General features: G+C 41.5%; 1 protein-coding gene across 2 annotated transcripts; it reads right to left on the bottom strand.

Moving 5' to 3' along the window:
- Window positions 1-6,164: 6,164 nt before the first annotated feature.
- On the bottom strand, window positions 6,165-21,279 carry MRPL39 (mitochondrial ribosomal protein L39). Of its 2 annotated transcripts, XM_081086582.1 has the most exons (10): window positions 21,156-21,279; window positions 20,301-20,507; window positions 18,593-18,732; window positions 16,262-16,361; window positions 15,449-15,516; window positions 14,049-14,161; window positions 12,101-12,166; window positions 11,093-11,246; window positions 9,262-9,309; window positions 6,165-6,269 (listed from the first exon to the last, which is right to left on the bottom strand). In XM_081086582.1, exons 1-10 carry the CDS (start codon window positions 21,223-21,225, stop codon window positions 6,222-6,224), a joined length of 1,014 nt encoding a protein of 337 aa, XP_080942708.1. In that variant the 5' UTR covers window positions 21,226-21,279; the 3' UTR covers window positions 6,165-6,221. The 2 variants fall into 2 exon arrangements, with proteins under 2 accessions (XP_080942708.1, XP_080942709.1); XM_081086583.1 differs by lacking the exon at window positions 9,262-9,309.
- Window positions 21,280-21,554: the final 275 nt, after the last annotated feature.

Genomic DNA, 21,554 nt, shown 5'->3' with positions numbered 1-21,554 from the left:
CAATATTGTCCTTCTAGCTTTCTTCCCCTTTCTGGTTCAGGATCCCCTCCAGAATCACATCACAAGTTTCATTTTCTTGTGATGCTTCATCAATTGTCTTCATATCAGTTATGATGGACTATTAACTCTGAGTGACTGTATAAAGTACAAATGTGGCTTCTAGTTCTTCAGTCCACAACTCATCACATACATAATAGATGTACGTAGTGACCAGTGACCAACCACGTCACTTCTTCTGAAGTGTGTGATCATTGGTTGCCATGCATTTGTTACTCAGCTCACACACAGCAGAGCATGTGGTTGTGTTGCCTCCTCACCTCCCAGCAATAAACTCATGTGCATTTTACAAAAATGAATAGTTGGAAGAGTGAGCTGCTTAACAAAGTACACCAAAGAACTGAAAAGTGATGACACGAGAAGTTAAATTTGAATATAACATAAATGGAGCTATAGAAGAAATAGTTGGCCATGGAACATTGACAGAGCCGCCATTCAAGAAACTAGATCTACAGCCAGAGAAACTTAGCGGAGGTGAACTCATCGACATAAAAGATGACAGTGAATGAAGATATCTCAGAAGTGACACTAGCAAAATGAAAACACCTCCCATTAAAAGAACTCTTGGCACAATATCTTAGAGATATTTCACCACAGTGAGAGTTCAAAGGATGAAATGTTGGAAGTGGATTCAAATTTATAAAGCAGGGTGAGAATGTGCCAAGGCAAACAAAAGGTGCTCACTCTATATTATAAGTTACATGATGAAAAGAAAAAGGCAAGCACTGTTCAAACTACTTTTAAGTTTAATTAATAAAGAAATAAAACACTTTAAAAAAAAAAGAATTCCTTTAAAAAGCTGTGGTACATTTACACCATAGAATGGAATACTATGCAGTGGTAAAAAAAAAAAATGATCTCTTACTCTTTGAGACAGCATGGCGGGACCTGGAGAGTATTATGTTAAGCGAAATAAGCCAGTCAGAGAAAGACACGTATTACATGATCTCACTCATATGTGGATTCTAATGAACAAAATAAACTGATGAACAAAATAGATCCACAGACATAGAAGCATGGAACAGACTATCAAATCTCAGAAAGAAGGCAGGGGTAGGTGGGAAGAAATCAACCAAAGAACTTATATGCATACATGCATAACCCATGGACACAGACAATAGTGTGAAGGCCTGGGACAGGGACTGGGGTGGGTTAGAAAGGGTCAATGTGGGGGGAAAAGAGGACATATGTAATACTTTCAACATTATTTTTTAAATTAATAAATAAGAAATTAAAAAATAAGAAAGTACCAAGGAGAGTAACTGGTTATCTAGTTACAAATGAATTTTAGCATTTTATGCACCAAGAATAGTAAGGACCTAAAAGTGTCCATAGTGTATACGAGTGTGTGGCAGAATGGGAGATGGAGAGGAGGCGGGATTGCAGAGAACAGCCTATATAGAAAGGAATAAAATCAAACTGGTATCAGACTTCTCATTAACATCAGATGCCAGAAGACCACTGAGTTACTGTCAAAGACGTGATAGAAAATTATTTTTCAACCTAGAATTCTATAGCCAAGTTGATCAAATATAAGTGGCAAAACAAAACCACTTTAGACATGCAAGGGCTCTCCCCTTGAATACTTTTTCTTAGGACATGAGAAAGTTAATCAAGGGAACAGGAAGATATGGATGCTAGGAAAAAGGAGATCCCACCCAGGAGTGAAGAAATAAATCTTGATATAAAACCTGTGCATTGGCCAAACAGCCCCGGTGAAGTCGGAATGGCCCAGGGGAGGTTGAGATGGCCCCGGTGAGGTCGAGACGGCCCCGGTGAGGTTGAAACAGCCCCAGTGAGGCCAAGACGGCCCCGGTGAGGTTGAAACAGCCCCAGTGAGGCCAAGACGGCCCCGATGAGGTTGGGATGGCTCCAGTGAGGTAGGGACAGATAATGGGGACCAGTATAGACTGATGAACAGGGGTAGATGCAGAGGCAGAGCAGCACTGAACAGACTGTCAAACTACAGTGGGAAGCCTGGGGAGGGCTTGGGGGTGGGGGTGGGGGTGGGGGTTAAGAGATCAAACGAAGGACTTATATGCATGCATATAAGAATAACCAATGGAGGTCAACGCTCAACCACTGAACCATACCTGACTGGGCTGGATGCTTCCTGATCAATTATTCAATCAAAGTTCTTTATTGTGAGAAACCAGGCGTGAGAGTAACTCTCCCTAAAGGCTAGCCAACCAATCAGGTCAGTGACCATTACTTTCTAAGAAAGGTAGCCTTTCCTATTATTTTTCTTTTTTAAAAATATATTTACTGATTTTTAGAGGGGAAAGGAGAGGGAGCGAGAGAAACATCAATATGACAGTGGAGGAAAAACTAAGATGGCGGCATAGATAAACACCGGGAAATAGTCGCCTCACACAACAATTGAAAAATATCCCAAAGGACGGAGCAAACATCGTCCAGAACAACAGGAAGGCTGGCTGAGTGTAATTTCTACAACTAGAAGAAAAGAAAAGCACGCTGAGAGCCAGAGGAGCTGCGGAGGCTGAGTGCAGAGGTACGGCGGCGGCTCGCGCGCGCGGAAAGGGGGTGGCACCTGAGGACGCGGCTGTCTTTTTGAATCACAAGCTCCCGACTGCTCTGAACTCCGGTTCTGGGAAGTCTCTGGGGACCCAGGACTCATACGGGGAGAGGCTGGTCTGTCAGGCGGCAGCGGGCGAACTTGAGGGCGGATTTCCCTCAGAAGTGCTTGCAGCCGTTACCAGGACACTGAGACGCGCGACTCCGGGCGCGGAGAATCAGCCATAGCTCTTTCTCCGCCCTTTTGACTCCCTGAGACCCCGCCCCACCCAGGCTGCGGCAGAGGCTTTTGCATGTGAATGTACCTAACTACAGCCCAGCCAGGCAGACCCGGAACGTCCAAGAGAAGGCCCAAGGCCCCGCAGCGGCTTGCATTGCTTCACAGCTGAGCCTCTTCGTGGCTCCGGCTGTGTGGCCTCAGGCAGGGGCTGAATTAGCACCTCCTTAGATCCAGGAGCCACTGTACCCAGTGGTCAGAGGGGGACCATTCTCCCACTTCAGACACAGCTGCGTCCCACAGCCAATTGGCCTGGAGGTCAATTCCTCCCAGTGATCCTACAACAACCAAGGCACCAAGAGTGCACCGAGAGTGTCCACCCCAGGTAACTGGGGAGGCTGAGCCACTGGGCCCTACAGGACACCTGGCGCGCAGGGCCACTCTATCAACACAGGGAAGCAGCCAAAATGCGGAGACAAAGAAACAGGTCACAATTGGCAGAAACGGAGGAGGGCAGACGACTGGATATAGAGTTCAAGGCCACGTTTATAAGGTTTGTCAAGAATTTTATGGAAACCGCCGATAAATTTAATGAATCCCTCAAGGAGTATAGTGAGACCATGGAGGACATGAAAAAGGACCAACTAGAAATTAAGCATACACTGACTGAAATAAAGAATAATTTACAGAGATCCAACAGCAGACAAGAGGATCCCAAGAATCAAGTCAAAGATTTGAAATACAAAGAAACAAAAAATACCCAACCGAAAAAGAAAAAAGAAAAGAGATTCAAAAAATATGAAGATAGTGTAAGGAACCTCTGGGACAACTTCAAGCGTACCAACATCAGAATTATAGGGGTACCAGAAGGAGAGAGAGGGCAAGATATTGAAAACCTTTTTGAAGAAATAATGACAGAAAACTTCCCCCACCTGGTGAAAGAAATGGACTTACAAGTCCAGGAAGCGCAGAGAACCCCAAACAAAAGGAATCCAAAGAGGACCACACCAAGACACATCATAATTAAAATGCCAAGAGCAAAAGATAAAGAGAGAATCTTAAAAGCAGCAAGAGAAAGACAGTCAGTTACCTACAAGGGAGTACCCATCCGACTGTCAGCTGATTTCTCAACAGAAACCATGCAGGCCAGAAGAGAGTGGCAAGAAATATTCAAAGAGATGAATAGCAAGAACCTGCAACCAAGATTACTTTATCCAGCAAAGCTATCATTCAGAATGGAAGGTCAGATAAAGAGCTTCACGGATAAGAAAAAGCTAAAGGAGTTCATCACCACCAAACCAGCATTATATGAAATGCTGAAAGGTATTCTTTAAGAAGAGGAAGAAGAAAAAGGAACTCTTACCATTTGCCACAGCATGGATGGAACTGGAGAGCGGATAAATACCACAAGATCTCACTTATTTGTGGAATATAATGAACAACATAAACTGATGAACAAGGACTGATCCAGAGACGGAGAGGCTTTGATTGGACTGTCGGGCCTTGGAGGGAGGGTAGGGGAGGGTGGGGGCAAGGGGGAAAGATCGACCAAAGGACTTATATGCAAGCATATAGGCCTAACCAATGGACACGGACAACGGGGGGGGGTGGGGGGGGGGGTAGAGGGTACACATATGTAATATCTTAATCAACAAAAAATATTAAAAAAAAAAGAATAACCAATGGACACAAGACACTAGGGGGTAGGGGCTGGGGGAATGTCAAGGGGGGGAAAAAAGGAGACATATGTAATACTCTTTGTAATACTTCAAGAAATAAAAATTATTTAAAAAAAAAAAAAAAAAAAAAAGCCTGTGCATTAAACCCAGAAAGCAAGTATTCAGACCAGAATGGGAAATTTTTTAAAATATATTTTTATTGATTTCAGAGAGGAAGGGAGGAGAGATAGAAACATCAATGATGAGAATCATTGATCAGCTGCCTTCTGCAAGCCCCCTACTGGAGACTAAGCCCACAACCCAGGACCCTTCAGTCCCTAGGCCGACACGCTATCCACTGAGCCAAACCAGATAGGGTAGGAAGAAATATTTTGGCAAAATATTTTTAATATCTCGACTTGCCCAAGGCATGGGGAAACAGGTACTCTCAGACTCTGCAGTTGGGACTGTCGTTTGGCAAAAGCTTTTAGAGCAGCAGTTCTCAACCTGTGGGTCGCGACCCCTTTGGGGGTCGAACGACCCTTTCACAGGGGTCGCCTAAAACCATCCGAAAACACATATATAATTACATATTGGTTTTGTGATTAATCACTATGCTTTAATTATGTTCAATTTGTAACAATAAAATTGGGGGTCACCACAACATGAGGAACTGTATTAAAGGGTCGGGACATTAGGAAGGTTGAGGACCACTGTTTTAGAGGCTAGGATCTGGTAGCATCTGTCACTAATTCCACTACCAAAAACTATTCCTACAAAAGTACTGACACATAAATAAGAATATATGAATGAAATTACTTGGGTTCAAATTCCAGCTTTACTACTTGCCAGTTCTATACTCTTTCAGTTTCCTTGTTTACCAAATGGAAACACCTACGAAACGGGTTGTGAGGATTAAATAAAAGGTTCCATGTGAACCACCAGTATATAAGAAATAATCAGTTAACTTAGTAAATAATCTATCTATCCACAAAACACTTGCCATTGTGCATAAGGATCTTAACCAAACCACTTTAAATGAAAAATGGAAATAACTAGCATGATCCTATTTGTGTTTTTAAAAGATGGCATCTGTACTTGTACATCTATATATATAAAAGGCTAAGCGATCGGCCGACAGGCCAACTGGCCAGTAGGTAAGATGCACACTGACCACCAGGGGGCAGACACTCAACGCAGGAGCTGCCAAGCGACAGCAACTTTGCAGAGTGCCATCTCGCACTCCGGACTGCTGGTTTTGGCCCGATTCCTTCAGGCCAGGCCGAGGGACCCCACCTGCCAGAGGGATCCTGCTCACTCTGCAGACACCCTTGGAGCCCCAGCACCACCCCAGGTGCAGCCGGCTAGGGAGATACCATGGTAGGTTGGCTTCAGGGCATGTCCAGCCCATTTCGCCCAGTCCGGCCCCGCCGGCCACCTTCTAATTAATTTCCTTTCAATATACATGAATCCGTGCACCAGACCTCTAGCATATTTATACATGTAGAAAGAGACTAGAAGGAGAAAATAGGCCAAAGTGTTACATCTGGGGACTGTGAGGGGACAGATTATTTCTGTGTGAAATTTTTATTGTGAACAACATGAGCTGTTTTATCCTTTAGGGAAAGAAAAAAATAAACATCAGTATAAATCTTAGGGAGAAAGAGATAGGTGATCTTTATGAGCACACACAAATATTACATAAAAAAACCTTTATTTTAATTTACTATACATGTTTAAATTTTAGGAAGCTACTAGGTAGATGCACTTTCATCTGCAGGTTTAGTTTGATCTTCAGTTACCTGTAAAAACATAAATAGCTTTACTTTTCTAATAAGCAGTTTTCGTTTTATCCTTCACCCACCATTTAAAATCATTCCATAGTCCTTCTCTTACAATGACCTTTGCCTGTCTCCGTCAATAGTAATTATTACTGAAAGTTAAGTAGAAAGAGAAGAAAACTTAAAAGGCCAAATTCTCAATATAAATTATCAAGTAAAGCACAATGCCATTAAAAATATAACCATATAACCTAAGGCGATAGCTAGGCTTCTCCAGTTTGTCATTTTATGTTTCATCTATATATATATATAAAATGTGTGTGTGTATATATATATATAAAAATCATTAATGTAAGAAAAACACCAGCAGTGCTGTGACAAGGTATTTTAAATCAATGTATTTTGTTGGGAGGTATAATTCTATTTTGAACATAGAATATTATAGACTTAGTACTAATAGGTATCTGTATGTTCATACAGTAAGTTCTCACTTAATGACGTCAATAGGTTCTGCGACTTTACGTATAAAGAAACCAATTATACTGTAGGCTAACTGATACAAACAACGGTTAAGTTTCTACAGCATCTCATCTTTATAACAAAACGTTAAAATGAAGGAAACATTCTGCTGTATATCTACTCTATGTCACTCAGACACATCAAACAGGACTAATCCATTCCTTATCACCCCAAAACCTGCTCCACCTCCTGCATTATCTACATCAATGAAGGGCTCTACCCAGTTGCCCACGCCGGGCATTGGAGAATCCAGTTCTCTTACCTGAGAGTCAATCAACAGTCCTACTAACTCTACCTTAGTAACTTCCACAGCCATTCTCGCTGCCATGCCTGAACTTTAGAAGCTCATGCTGACTTAAGTTGCAGCTACTTTCCACACCACCCTCAGAATGAGCTTTTAAATGAATCAACAGGAATAGCTGCCAATAGGTCACTTTCTATAAAAATTCTCATGACCCCAATCACCTTCAGGAGGGGGATGCAAATGCTAAGCCACCTTTAGGAGGGGAATGAAAATTCTAAATCGGGGAAGATGAGCCCTTGATATACTGTTTCAACAAACTGCTTTGGACTCATCACCCACTCTACATGTGCCTGTACATTCAGATTCCTCTTACATTCACCATGCTCTCCTTACCTCCATGCCTCTATACAAGTATCACCCCCAACGCATCCCCCAGAAAATTACCCGCCTGGCCCACTTTTATTCATCTACTTTAAAACCAGCTTAAGAGCCACTGATTGCTGAGAACCTTCCTTAACCAACCCCCCAGTTTGGTTTGGGTTCCACTCCTTTGTGGGAGCCCCATAGGTACACCTGAACTGTCTGCTTATGTCTAGTTACTACATTAAAGTAACTTCCTTGGAGAAAGCGAATTGATTTTATTCATTTTTGTTTGTACAGGTCCTGGCATGAAACACTCAATAAGTCCATGTTAGCTGAATCAATGAATCATATGTTTAACCTACTCTTTTTAGACAAGTAAAATGGACAGAAGAAACCTGAACCAGAATAAATGTTTCTACTAGATAGTCTAGGTTCCTGTGTCTGCTATTTTTCTGCATTATTTCTTGCTTTAAAGTATTCAGTTATTATCCCTTCTTGAGTTTCCCTTAATTTACACTCATTTCTTCTCTTTCCTTCATCTAAAATCATTGTAACCAACCAAAAAGACAAAGTTATTCCATCCATTCAAATATACTCTCATCAAAATTACATAAATTTTACACAAAACCATATGGCTAACAATAAGTTCTACCTATAAATTCATTAATAAAAACTAAGTTTAAACATCATCATAAAAATAATCAATAAATAATTATTGGGTAAGCCCCTGTGTGCCAAATGTTAAGTTCAAAATTTGGGATTATACATTCATAACAAGCCCTGAATGGGTTAAAAGACTGAGTGTAAATGCACTCACTAGCAAAAACAAGCAGAAAACAACATGAGGAGGTATATAATCATGCCGAAATTGTACAAATGGATATTTGGTAAGCAAGTACTCTGAGAATGTTTCATGGAGAAGGTGAGACTTGGGTGAGGTATTAAAGAATGAGTAGGATGTAAATAGACAAAAGGAGAATGGGGCCGAACCGGTTTGGCTCAGTGGATAGAGCATCGGCCTGCGGACTGAAGGGTCCCAGGTTCGGTTCTGGTCAAGGGCATGTATCTTGCAGGAGGCAACTGATCAATCTCTCTCATCGATGTTTCTAACTCTATATCCCTCTCCCTTCTTCTCTGTAAAAAATCAATAAAATATATTAAAAAAAAAAGGAGAATGGGAATGAAATCCAAATAAATGGAAGAATTGTGGGGAAGAAATGAATAAACTTGAAGACAAGTTTGATGTGTGCTGATTAGCATGTTTGCAAGCTTGATGGAAAATTAGGGGAACTAGGAAAGGCTTCATGCGACGCGGCTGGATTACTCAGGACAGCTATCAGATAATTTAAGTAAAACATCAAGGCTTAACCTATGAAAGGATGAATAGGGACAGTAATGGTCAAGAAAAATCATCTTTCCTACTTATGAAATCTAAATGGTAATGACAGCATAAACTACAAAAACACAAGTATTTAAATTTGTTTTTCAGGACATTTGCATATTTAATGTCAATAGTCAAGACAGCTTTAAAATATATCTGACAAATCTTAATCCTTAATGTTCATTAGGTATACAAAAATATTACTGTAAGATCCAATTAACACCATTACAACCTTTAAGAACTATTACTACTATATAGAATATTCTTATTTCTCTTCAAGTTCTATAGTATCATTTCCATAATATTAATAAACAAACTCAAAAGAGGATTACAAACTACAACTTTTCTCTTGCCAAAATACTGCTGGGTAAACAACCACAGAACTGCTTTAGCTACTGAGACAACTAATTTTTTCTTTCTTTCTCTTTCTTTTTTTGTTGTTGTTGCTTAATTTCAATGAATATGTCTTTGTAGAAGAATACTCATTGGCTGTCAAAAACACTTACCAATTTCCGAGACCTTTCCAATAGCTTAGTCCATATCGTAAAATGTGCCTTGAAAAGAAAAGATTTACTATGAAAAATAAATCAGTAAAGTTAAAATAAAAGGGGCTGAGTCTTTATATATATTGATTTCAAAGAGAAAGGGAGAGAGAGAAAGAAACATCAATGATGAGAATCATTGATCAGCTGCCTCCTACATGCCCCGTACTGGGGATCGAGCCCGCAACCCAGGCATGTGCCCTTGACCAGAATCGAACCCAGGACCCTTTAGCATAGGCCGACACTCTATCCACTGAATCAAACCAGCTAGGGTGGGGACTGAGTTTTTATACAGGTTTTAAACACAATAAACACATAAAAAGTCAGTACTAATGAGGCTAAATGTTTATAAACATGGATTAGAGTAGGGGAAAAGGTACCATACAGAACAGCTGCTTTGTTTGGCATTTAAGAAAAAGTCTTAAGCCCTGAATATGCCATTCTTCCTCTGCTGTTCTTAATCACTACCGTCACTGAAAGCATTCCTTATAATGGGAAGAAAAATCTGCCCCACTTGCCCATAGATCAGGGGTGGGCAAACTTTTTGACTCGAGGGCCACAATGCGTTCTTAAACTGGACCAGAGGGCCAGAACAAAAGCACGGATGGAGTGTTTGTGTGAACTAATATAAATTCAAAGTAAACATCATTACATAAAAGGGTACGGTCTTTTTTTTTTAGTTTTATTCATTTCAAACGCGGGCCGTAGTTTGCCCACGGATGCCATAGATTATGGTTCTTTCCTTAAGTAGCCAATTTCAACATGCTAGAGGTCATTTTTCAAATCATAATCAAGCACAAGGAGAAGTTCATTTAAGAACCAACTGTGACATCTTCACATTGAAATCTAGAGGATTCAGCAAATCACCCTCAAGAACAAGTAAAAATAAGAGACAATAGTAAAATTGTGGAGTTAATTTCCTTAATCCTTAACAATCGTATGTAGCAGAGGATTAATCATTAATTAATCATTAAGGATTAATAAAAACTGTCAAAATGCATAATGACCACATCAATCTTATTAAGTCAGTTGAAGGCGTTACTGAGGGACATGGGTGGGCCAGTGACCACTTCATAGTGAAGGAGCTGCTAAAACTTACAATAAAAGGTAAAATTACTAACTATGTACATGTCAATCCTTCTGGGGAAAAGACCAGCAATGGTATGTTTAAAGGGAAAACCACGCCTGACTCAGGCAGAATGAACAGCTGGTGCAGAGACCTTATAGCAGGGGTGGGCAACATCCAGCCCTCGGGCCATATAAGGCCCCAGAAATCAGCTGGTCTGGCCTTGCCAAGGCAACCGCAGGTGGGACTCGAAATTCAATAAATCTAGGAGCTTTTTCATAGCCACATAAACTTAAATTAAGTCAATTATATTAAGTGAATGATGTTATAAATATCCAAGGAATATAAGAAAAGAATTAGCAAGGGTTAGAGCAATATGGAACATGACAGGCTTTGGGTCATGAATAGACCATCAAAATTAGGAAGAACATGCCAAAATAAGGCCAAAAAGCATTCCAGATCTTACCAGTGTGCACTTCAATATTCCTCATGCACCCTCTCCTATACCAAATTGAAAAATTCTAAATGCTATCTCAATTTGTTTCATTTTTCTAATTAATGCTTCTCCCTCGAATTTTCTGTTTTTAAATCATAAACTCGAGTTTATAAAATATCATCACACAATTTCATGAAAATTAAAATGTTATGTCCTTCATATTGCTATAAAAATCAAGACTAGAATTACACCCATACCCAAATTGGATGACCTGAAACTTTCACTTTACTTACTCTTAAGTGAACAGGTAAAGAGAGACCCTGGAATCTTCGTACAAGACTTGACCCGGTGGCCTGCAGATTGTGAACCGCTGACACTTCAAACTGGGAACAAACACTTGTTCTTGGAATAAGAGGACCTTCAGTCACATCAATGAAGTCACCAAATCTGATTTGATTTTAAAAACAAATAAAACCTCAAAATCAAATGATTTACAAAACATTGGGGGGAGGGGGGGGAATCTATCCATTCTCTTTGCTGCTACGTCCCTAACCAAGAGCATTCTACATGTCTCGATTCAGGCTCCAATAGCCATGACATAAAAATCTCAAGTGAAGAGACTAAACTTAAAGTTAAGTGAACCTTCTTCTAGATTAGCACTGATATAACTAGAGATTTTTAAGGTCACTAAGCACATCATGCTATCAAGTGGTTCCAATATCTGAAACGGACAGCCTACATGCTTACAATTCACTGCAGCAGAGTTTAGAATTCAGTATATAGGACAGAAACAAAGAGGAGTTTTCTAGAGGAAAAAGTTAAGTCCAAATCAAGGGTTTGAGGGTTGAGTAAACAGTCGCTGACCATGAAATGAGTTTGCATAATGCGTTGTCTTACCTCTCTCATCCCCGAGTCGGAAAGCACATTCCAGTTTAACTTACTTAATATATATAAGTAGTAACTAATTAATCAGATTATCATGTGCAATTCATAATTATGAATATTTTGCTCAACTTCAAAATTATCTCTTAAAAATTACATTTTTAGCAATGGTTTTCAACCCTTGAGATGCAGAAATAAAAATAAAATGAGGAACAGAAACCACAACTGTTTCTGAAAATAATTTAAAACTCCCAATTACTACTATATCTAAACAACGAACAAAGCAATAAAATAAGGTAATGAGAGTAACAAAACAGGACACAAGTTCATCTTTTTTAGTTGTATACTACATTCAGGTAGCAATAAAGCTAACCTTACTATAAATTAGCATAGCAGCCAATTTTTCTATTTTCACTTACCTGTGCAGCTTAACTATTCTCTCAGGATTCTGAGATGCTTTCTCTTCTATGAGATCTACTTTATACCTGAAAAGCAGCAAAAAAAAAAAAAAAAAAATTTAATTATAAAAATACAAAAAGGATTCCAGCGAGTGTGGCTCAGTGGTTGAACCAGAAGATCAAGGGTTTGATTCCCGGTCGGTGCACATGCCCAGGTTGCACATCGACCCCCAGTGATCAATTATTCTCTCTCATCATTTATGTTTCTCTCTCTCTCCCTCCCACTTCCTCTCTGAAATCAATAAAAATATATTTTTTTAAAAATACAAAAAGGAGTTTAAAGAAACCCTTTCTCCTTCTCCTCAGCCAGTGTTTGAGAGAACAGTTTACATTTAGAATGGTTTACAGTCCACTTACTGCCACACCCCTTCTGCCAGGGTCCCAAACATCACTGAGGGAGCCAATTCCCTTGCATACTTATGCCTCCCGACCCACCTCTAAGAGACGCCCCTGTCCCCTGGGAGCCAAAGCCAAGCCCGATCACTGACACATGAGCCATTCAAAACTCTTCTGATCTCTCAAACTTACCCCAAAACCATCTCCTCCCTCACACATTCAGTTAAGTTACCAAAGTCCTGCACGCCTCTGCTAGACTGGCAGCTGAGTATGGGAAAGGCACATCCTAATGTACGTGGCATGAAAGCCAACAGTGCCGTCCACTAAGGTAGCTATGGAACACTTACATGTAATCAGTTCTAACTGAATGTGCCTCAGATTCACCAGATTCTGAAGACTCAGTATGAGAAGGAGAATATGAAATATCATTACCATTTTTAATGTGGAGATGATAACATTTTAAATATTTTAAATAAAATGTATGATTAAAATTAATTTCCCTTTTTTAACTTTTTTTAATGTAGTCTCTAGAAAATTTAAAGATAGCTCATTATATATTTTTTTTAAATATATATATTTTTTATTGATTTCAGAGACGAAGGGAGAGGGAGAGATATAGAAACATCAATGATGAGAGAGAACCATTGATTGGCTGCCTCCTGCACGCCCCCAACTGGGACTGAGTTCACAACCCAGGCATGTGTGTGCCCTTGACTGGAATAGAACCTGGGACCCTTCAGTCCACAGGCCGATGCTCTATCCACTAAGCCAAACCGACTAGGGCAGCTCACATTATATTTCTATTGGGGAGCATGACCCTAGAATTTTGGCATGGTGATCTGATATGTTCTGATAATCCAAGTAATTTCTTAGAGAATCAGTTGTGGTTTGGTTCTGCAGTACTATTTTTACTCTCATTCAGTTAAAATAGTGTATTAGTACTGGTTTATAAATACACTGGTTCCAGAATATGCTAGAAAATGCTTTAGGAAGAGTTCCACAGGTTAATACATTTGAAAATTATTGTTTTCTATATCCACTTTGGGAAGGTTTACAGTAAATTTTTTATGCCACTGTTCTCTGAATTCAGTATATGTTTTTCAGCAATTAATGTCTTATAGAAGAATACTCCTGTAGCATATCATTCTGAAAAATGCCAAGGAGGCTTTCATGACTATTATAAGCTCAATTTTTTTATATTTTTCCAACAAAATTTGCTTTTAGACTTTTTTTCCTGAATTTTTATATTCAGCTTTTAAGAATATAAAAAAATATTTTTTTTCCAATCCTCATCCGAGGATATTTTTTCATTTATTTCAAGGGGGAGAGGGGAGAGAGAAATATCAATGTGAGAGAGACGTATCATTTGGTTGCCTTCCACTGTCACCTTCCACATAGGGGCTGGGACTTGACCACGAATCAAACCATCGACCCTTCAGTGCACAGGCCCATGTTCTAACTGTTGAACCACACGGGCCAAGGCAAGAATATAAAAATTCTTAAGAACTGAATTTTCTTCATTACATATAACTTTGGGAGGTTTAATTTTGCTTTAAAGAAAGCCAACACTTACCTGTTGTATTGAAATATTTCTAATGCCACTTTTGCATCAACTTCCAGAGTTTCAAATGGGAGGTCTTTATAAATTAAAGTATTAGCATCTTTTGTGAAAGAACGTAGGTTCTCCTTAAAGATGAAAAGTATTAACATTTGTAACTATTTGCTTAAAAGTATCCTATCTAATAAAGACAGAACATGCAAATTGACCATAACTCTGCAACAAAGATGGCAGCACCCACAGCCAATAAGGAGGGAATATGCAAATTGATGCGACAAAGATAACAGCGGCCAGGCCAGGACACAGGCGTTCTGCCCAGCCCTAGTCACTCCAGGCCTCTGGGCAGTGCGCACGCAGGCACTGAGCAGCCAGGGCCAGGCGGGACACCTGCTATGAGGTGAGGGGTGCGGGGGATGGAGGGAGCTACAGGAGGGCAGCAGGGCCAGAGCGAAGGAATAAGGCGGCTCTGGCCAGAGTGAAGGTCCTGGTCCCAGGTGCCGGAGGGAAGCCGGTATCGGCAGGCAGGGGAAGGAAGGCCTATTCTTGCACGAATCTTCGTGCATCGGGCCTCTAGTTTCAACATAAAGCAAATTAACTAAATTATATGTTTAATATTGTAAATACAACTAAAACAAAAGCAAATCAAATTTGTCAGGAAAGGAAGTTATTAATTTACAATAATTAAGTATTTGGATCATGAAATATAGGGCTAGCAATTTCTCCCAACTCTATAAACCATAAAACTTGCAATTTATTAGTAATTAAGATGTCAGCCTGTATAATAATTAAAGATAATCCTATAAGAAATGTTAACAATTTCATTCAAATGAAATAACCTCATAAATATTAAAATGATATAACAAGTAGGAATGCTAGTAAATAGTAAGATACAAAAATCTGTTTACACGATGAGTAAAATTAAGCTTTTTAAATGCATATGGAAAAATTGTTTATGTGATTCAGAAAGTTTCACTAGGAAACATAATGCCATCATTAGCCCTGTGCAAAATATACCAAGCTGTACTGTGGGCATCCAAGTTTAAGGCTCTAGGCCCCCTGCCACACATCACCCAAGGGAGTTGATCTTCTATATTTTATATTCTGGTCATCTTGAAAACCACTATTTTAAGGAGCAGTAGAAACAGTACAAGGAAGACAGCATTAGAAGCAAAGGTCAAGCAGAACATAAAGCTTCCACACAACTGACCATGCTGTTGTGAGTGCCTTTGTTCATATTTCTCTATCTTAAATTCACTGAAATAGCGATAACATTAGATAGGTAGATAGATAGATAGATAGATAGATCCATTCCTTTAAATACCCTCAATTTGCAGTACCATTCAACAAAACATAGGAATCATTCTACCAAAGAAAAGCACAGACTCTAAAATTAATACTCCAAAGGGTATACTTACTCTTGTTGGCATCCACTCATCAAGCCTCTTATCCAAAACTACATCATAGCAGAAGGCTCCAGCAATCACTGTAAATCCAACCAAAATAAAAAGCAAAGTCAGATCTGTTAGGGTAGAAAGTTACCAATTTGCAACAACTGAATATTTTAACCATAAAATGAAGGGTTAGCAATCTCTCCCAACTCTACAAATTATAAAAATGTTACCAGTATCCCAGGTGCTTGCCAGAGTTCTACCAACTTTCCCCCATCCAGAAAATTAACTAGTTTTGTACTTAAAATCATTATTGAGATTTTCAAATATTTTTGGTTGTACACACTTCTACATGTTTTAAAAATGTGATCCTAGTACACATACTATTGCAAAATCCTAGTTTTAGCAAAATTACAAAAAATATAAACTCTTTCATCTCCCCAAAATGATGGCCCTCTCCAAAGTTCCAAAGTCGTGGCCTTTTCTAGTGACACAGTACAACTGTAGCTTTCTCCAGAAGTCTATTTATACTCCCATTTCCTCATCCTCTACATGTCAAAACTTGGAAATAAATGCTTCAAGTGGTAAGAAATAAACACAGAGACAATTAAATTACACAAAATTCACATTCAAGAGAAACATTCTCCTCTAATTCTATTACATTAACTATTGACTTCCATAATTAGGATGGATTTTGTTGCCCACAATAAATGAAATATAGGTATGATGGTAATTTATACTAGGTAAAAATTATAAATGAACTCTGTACAACAGCAAAGATAGGTACCAAAATATTCAAAGATTACAAAAAGTATATTTATATTTATATGTGTACATTACCAGGCACTTCTGGAGCTCTGACCAAACTGACCAAGTATTCGTCTTTGAATGCCCTCTCTATCACACAGCCCATCATCATGGCACAAGACCGCCAATAAGCCTAGAAAAATAAGTGTACAAAGATTCACTGAGATCTATTCAACATTAACATTTAGGTTGACTCTTGACTTCGGAAACATTTCTCAAATATCTGTCCATCCTCAGCACATAGCAATAATGACCATCAGTCCATAACATTATCTGTACCAAACTAAAACCACAAAAGGATGAAACACCAACTTCGTGTTGTTAGCAATGTTTCTGTGCAAGATATCAGACACTATGTTTATCAACCAATAGTTTTATTATCTGGTAGTAACTTTACTTCTCACCCAGGATAAAGTTAATCTGTTAATAAACACATGCTAAAGTAAAATAAATATATTAATATATACCTGTCTATAACATATATAAATATGGAGGGAAAACTCAACTTTCTGGTATTATTTATGATTCCTATCCTACACCTAACATCATGTACATCACTCACATTAAACATATTGATAGCAAAGCAACCTCATTTTCCCAGCACTCTTTGATCCAGACAGCCTCATACAGTACCATGCAATGAACTTGTCAGAGTCGTAAAGAGAGGCATGAGTCCCACACACCTGCCCACCTTATGCCCCATACAAGCACTATTATAGCTGAGCACTGGACTTTTATCAGCCCTTTTCCACATCCGAGGACAAGAGTGGGCTCACCTGGCTGTGTGGCAAACTGCTCCAGAACGTATTCCACACAACCACATTACACACACTAAAAGTATAAACACGGGCCTTGAAGGCAAGTAGAGAAATGTACTTCCTCGTCTATGCGACATAAATGTTTGTAATGCCTGGTGAACAGCAGAGATAGAATGCTTGGGTTCAAATCCAGGCTCCACCACTTCCTAAACAGGTAACCTTGGTCAAGCGAGTGAACCTCTCTTTGTCTCGGTTTATTTATCTGGAAAATAGGGATAATAGCACCTATTTTACAGGATTTTTATGAGGATTAAATGAGTTAATACCTATAAATCATCTAAGACAGTACCTGATACATAATACATATTCAATGTTGGCAAATACTATTGTCTGTCATTTTCTCATTTATGTATTTCATTTCGATAAATATTATTAAATACCTACTATATGCCAGTTAAGAACAGACATGATCCCTGTCTTCCCCATACAGACATGATCCCTGTCTTCACAGAGCCAAATTAATTTTAATTTTGTACCTAGAATTTAAATTAAAATATTATATCTAGAGACATTAGCCAAGTGTTGTGAGGCTCTAGAAGAAAGAGATTAATTCCAACAATAAGCAGCTAAGGAGGTTCTACAAAGCAGGTGGCATTTTAAAAGATAAACAGGATTTTAACCGGGAGGAAAGAAAATACTCAGAGTTGAAGGAAGAGCATCAACAAAGGCAAGCCGGATTGCACAGGATAAATTATGACCAAGTCCTCTAGTGTAGCCGGAGCAAAGGGGAAGTGGAAGACGCAGTGGGAGGTGAGGCTCGAAGGTAGCCTGAGGTCAGATCACACAAGTCAGTTCCTGGAAAGTCATGTGAACAGTCATGTAGGCAAGTTCTTTAGGGGTAAGTGACATGAACGTTAGTCATGTCACTTAATAAAACTCTTATAGGACTATAAAGAAGGCTTTATTATTTTAAAAAAATGGGGGGGGGGAGGTGTGGGGGGTTGAAGGCAGAGAGTTAAAAAGTTCTTGAAATAATCCAGAGAAGATGGTCAAAGGCTGCATTCCAGCAGTAGCATGGGAATAAAATACTCACTATATAGAGGGTGATCAATAAGTGTCAATTGAACAAAGACATAAATGTAAAAGGCATGCCATATCATTTCCTCAAATCAAAATACAGAGAAATGGCCGAAACCGGTTTGGCTCAGTGGATAGAGCGTCTGCCTGTGGACTGAAAGGTCCCAGGTTCGATTCCGGTCAAGGGCATGTACCTGGGTTGCGGGCACATCCCCAGTAGGAGGTGTGCAGGAGGCAGCTGATCGATGTTTCTCTCTCATCGATGTTTCTAACTCTCTCTCTCCCTTCCTCTCTGTGAAAAAATCAATAAAATATATTAAAAAAAAAATACAGAGAAATGGATGCTACTGGTATTATCTAAACTATGAAAATGCCTAACCTAACAAGTAAAACACAATCTGGTACATTACATTTGACCTTGGCTATATTGGCACATTTCATATTCCACAGAAAATAGATTTTCCTTAAAAAGGAGAAGAAAAACATTGGGTGTGAGGGAGGGGGAAAGAGAATATGGAAACAGAAATACCTTATTAACTTCTCCCGGATCACGATCTTTGAAAGTAAGAAACTGAATTTCACAGGACTTGGTCAAAGGCTTATACATGTCCCACGGCTGTCCGTCCACAAGAGCCAGAATGGACTTCTTGCAGTACCACTCACTTAAATCTAGAAGTTTAAAATAGATTGAAGGTTAAAATCTAACAAAATTCAAAGTGAGAAACTACACGTTTAAGTGCTACATTACAAAATAAAACAATAAAAGGCAAGATTCTGCAAGCTGTCTTTTTTTTGGACATAAAAGTATTATATATTACATCTGTAACCAATAAAAAATACTATCCAACCCACCCAATATATCCAAACCATTTACAAAACTCATTAAGGCTGAGTCAAGTTTGAAATTAACTTGTCAATCATTAATTAATAAAACGATTTTCCAAGAGCTACACTGAAATATTCAGAGAGCAGCAGCATGGATACATTCGGGTATATGCACAGACATATAGAAGGAAAAATGTATAACTATTACTTTCACAGTAAATCGGTTCTAGGTGTGTTTGGGGTCTTGCTCCCAAACTCTCTCTTACTTCCCTAATTAGATGGTTTTCAAATACACAGCTACTCAAAAAAGTGGTCACACTACAGGGTCTAAATTATCATCCACCACATCAATGCCATAAGGCAGGGACCGTGTCTACTCTTGCTCACCCATCAGTATGCCCAGAGCCTAGCACCAGGCCTGAAATGTACAGGGTACTCAGCGTAACTTCCCTGACACACAGAAGGCATGAATGACAAGCAAGCCTCAGGGCAGGGGTCATGCTGAGCGGTGTTCAGAAGCTTCATTCATCTCTACTTCGTGTGAATAAAGCTCCTTAAGGGCCTGAGCTTCTCATATCCTCCTCTGTAATCCTAACACCTATCACACAGCAGAGGGTCAATAAATGCTCAAAAGACAAGTAAGTAAACAATGATCATAAATACTAATTCAAACGCCAGAGTAAGCAAACACGGAGAGCGTACACTTTACGGCCAACCTAAGCAGATAGCTGAGGTCACTTGAATGGAGTCATCATCGAATTTTTCCAAAAGTTTGAACGACGCAGCTCGTCACATACAGGAGTGAGCACATGGGTGTATATCTATTTGGGGTGGGGGCTTTCTAAATTTAAGTACCACCAGTTCTACCAAAGCTACTGTACAGCATTCTGATCAGAAATAAACACAGCGGTCCCGTTCCCTTGGCTGCCACACCAAGTCTCACACGGTGCGGCTTCCCCCTTCGGATGTGAACACACAAACATGTTCACCCCAATCGCATCCACCCCGAGGGCATTCCCATGCTCACCTTTACCACATGCATGCCAAGGTAAACAGAAAGGCCGCACCCCAAGGGGCAATGGTAAGGAGGTCACTGAAGTTAGCCTCTGAGGACTAGGAAGGCCAAGGAGCCCAAACAGCTGTCACTGCCGCCAGGGCAGTCCCCCCACCCCCAATGCTCTCCTGAGACCCTCATGGTGACTTGTCACCCAAAAGGGACAAGCTAGCCGGGCCAGTGTGGCTCGGTGGTGGAGCGTCAGCCTATGAACCAGGAGGTCGCGGTTCGATTCTCGATCAGGGCACACGCCCCGGCGTCCTTTGGCTTGATGCCCGGTGTGGGGCGTGCAGGAGGCAGCCGATCAATGCATCGCTCTCATCATTGATGTTTCTATCTCTCTGCCCTCGGCACTTACGCATCGCACAACTGTAGGGCGTGGACACGTTTTTATTCATCACGAACGTGGTGCCAGCGTCCGTTCTCCCCACGAGCCGAACCTCGATCTTCTCGGTCCGGGGCGTCAGCGATGACTGCCGGCCTTTCTCCCGGTTGAAGGCGTCGTTCTGCATCTCCATCAGCGCGGCCGGCGACGGCTGGGACGCCGTGGATGTGGCTATGCGTCCTGCGTGGAAGTTCCGATGGATGAGGACGCGGGAGAAATGAGGACTGTAGCCCTGGCCTCCTCCCGCCTCACCATCTTCCCCCAACGAGGGAATTCACGGGACGCAACAGAACGTAATCATGGAGGCGCCCACCAGCCCCGGCCCCGCCGGACCCCCAGCTCCCGCCCGGGGTTCACCATGCGGGGCAAACAGGGACCAGGAAACGGAGCCAAAACCAGAGCCGCCCTTGGGGGGGGGGGGGGGGAGCGGTCGCCCCGACAAGGTCCTGGGGACCGGAGCCCGGAGGTCGCGCGCCAAAACTGTCCGTATCTGGGCGAGAAATGCCAGTTTATTTTAAAAACCCCAAATAGCAGGGCTTGGCAAGGCGAGGCGAGTATTGCAACGGGGAACAAGGACACGCTGCACCGGGACGTGGGCTCCTTTCCAGCGGCTCCCCAAGCTCCTCCAGCGACCCCCCTCCGGCCCCCGCGACCCCCGGACGCCCTGGGATCTGCACCCTCCCGCCCCGAGGGGGCGGCCGCCGCAACCGGGGCTCAGAGCCTTCTCCGCCTCGACCCCGCGGACCTCACGGGACCCGCCTCCGGCCCAGTCTGGGCAGACACCATCCTCTAAGCCTCGCTGCCCGTCCCCCGGCCGCTGAAACTCACTCCAGCCAGCGCCGCCACCGGGGACGGCCCGCCAGAGCCGCGACCCGCAGAACCCCACGGCCACCGCCATCGCTTCCGTCCCGGCCGCCGGTGCCGCCGCGCGTGGGTCCTTCTGGGTCCTCCTTCCCCCGGAAACGCTGGGCGCGCACTCGGGTTCCGGGGACAGTTCCGTTCCGGGCCCGCGCTCGGGCTGCGCGCCGCCGTCTGGGGGCGGGGTCGCGGCTTCCCAGGAGCCGTCGCTCAAGGTCGGGCGCACGTTTAGGGGTGCGGAGGGGAACCGGGAGGTGCCGGGCCCTAGGGAGGCCGGTCCGCCGCCCCGCGGGCTCTGCGGGAATCAAGGGTGTCTTTTGGAGCCGCTGGATGCCACACGCGTCCTCATCCTCCACCGTCTGCGGGTTC

This window comes from Myotis nattereri (assembly GCF_964212035.1).
Source record: "Myotis nattereri genome assembly, chromosome: 3".
NCBI lineage: Eukaryota > Metazoa > Chordata > Mammalia > Chiroptera > Vespertilionidae > Myotis > Myotis nattereri.
This window is presented reverse-complemented; position numbering and strand designations above follow the sequence as displayed.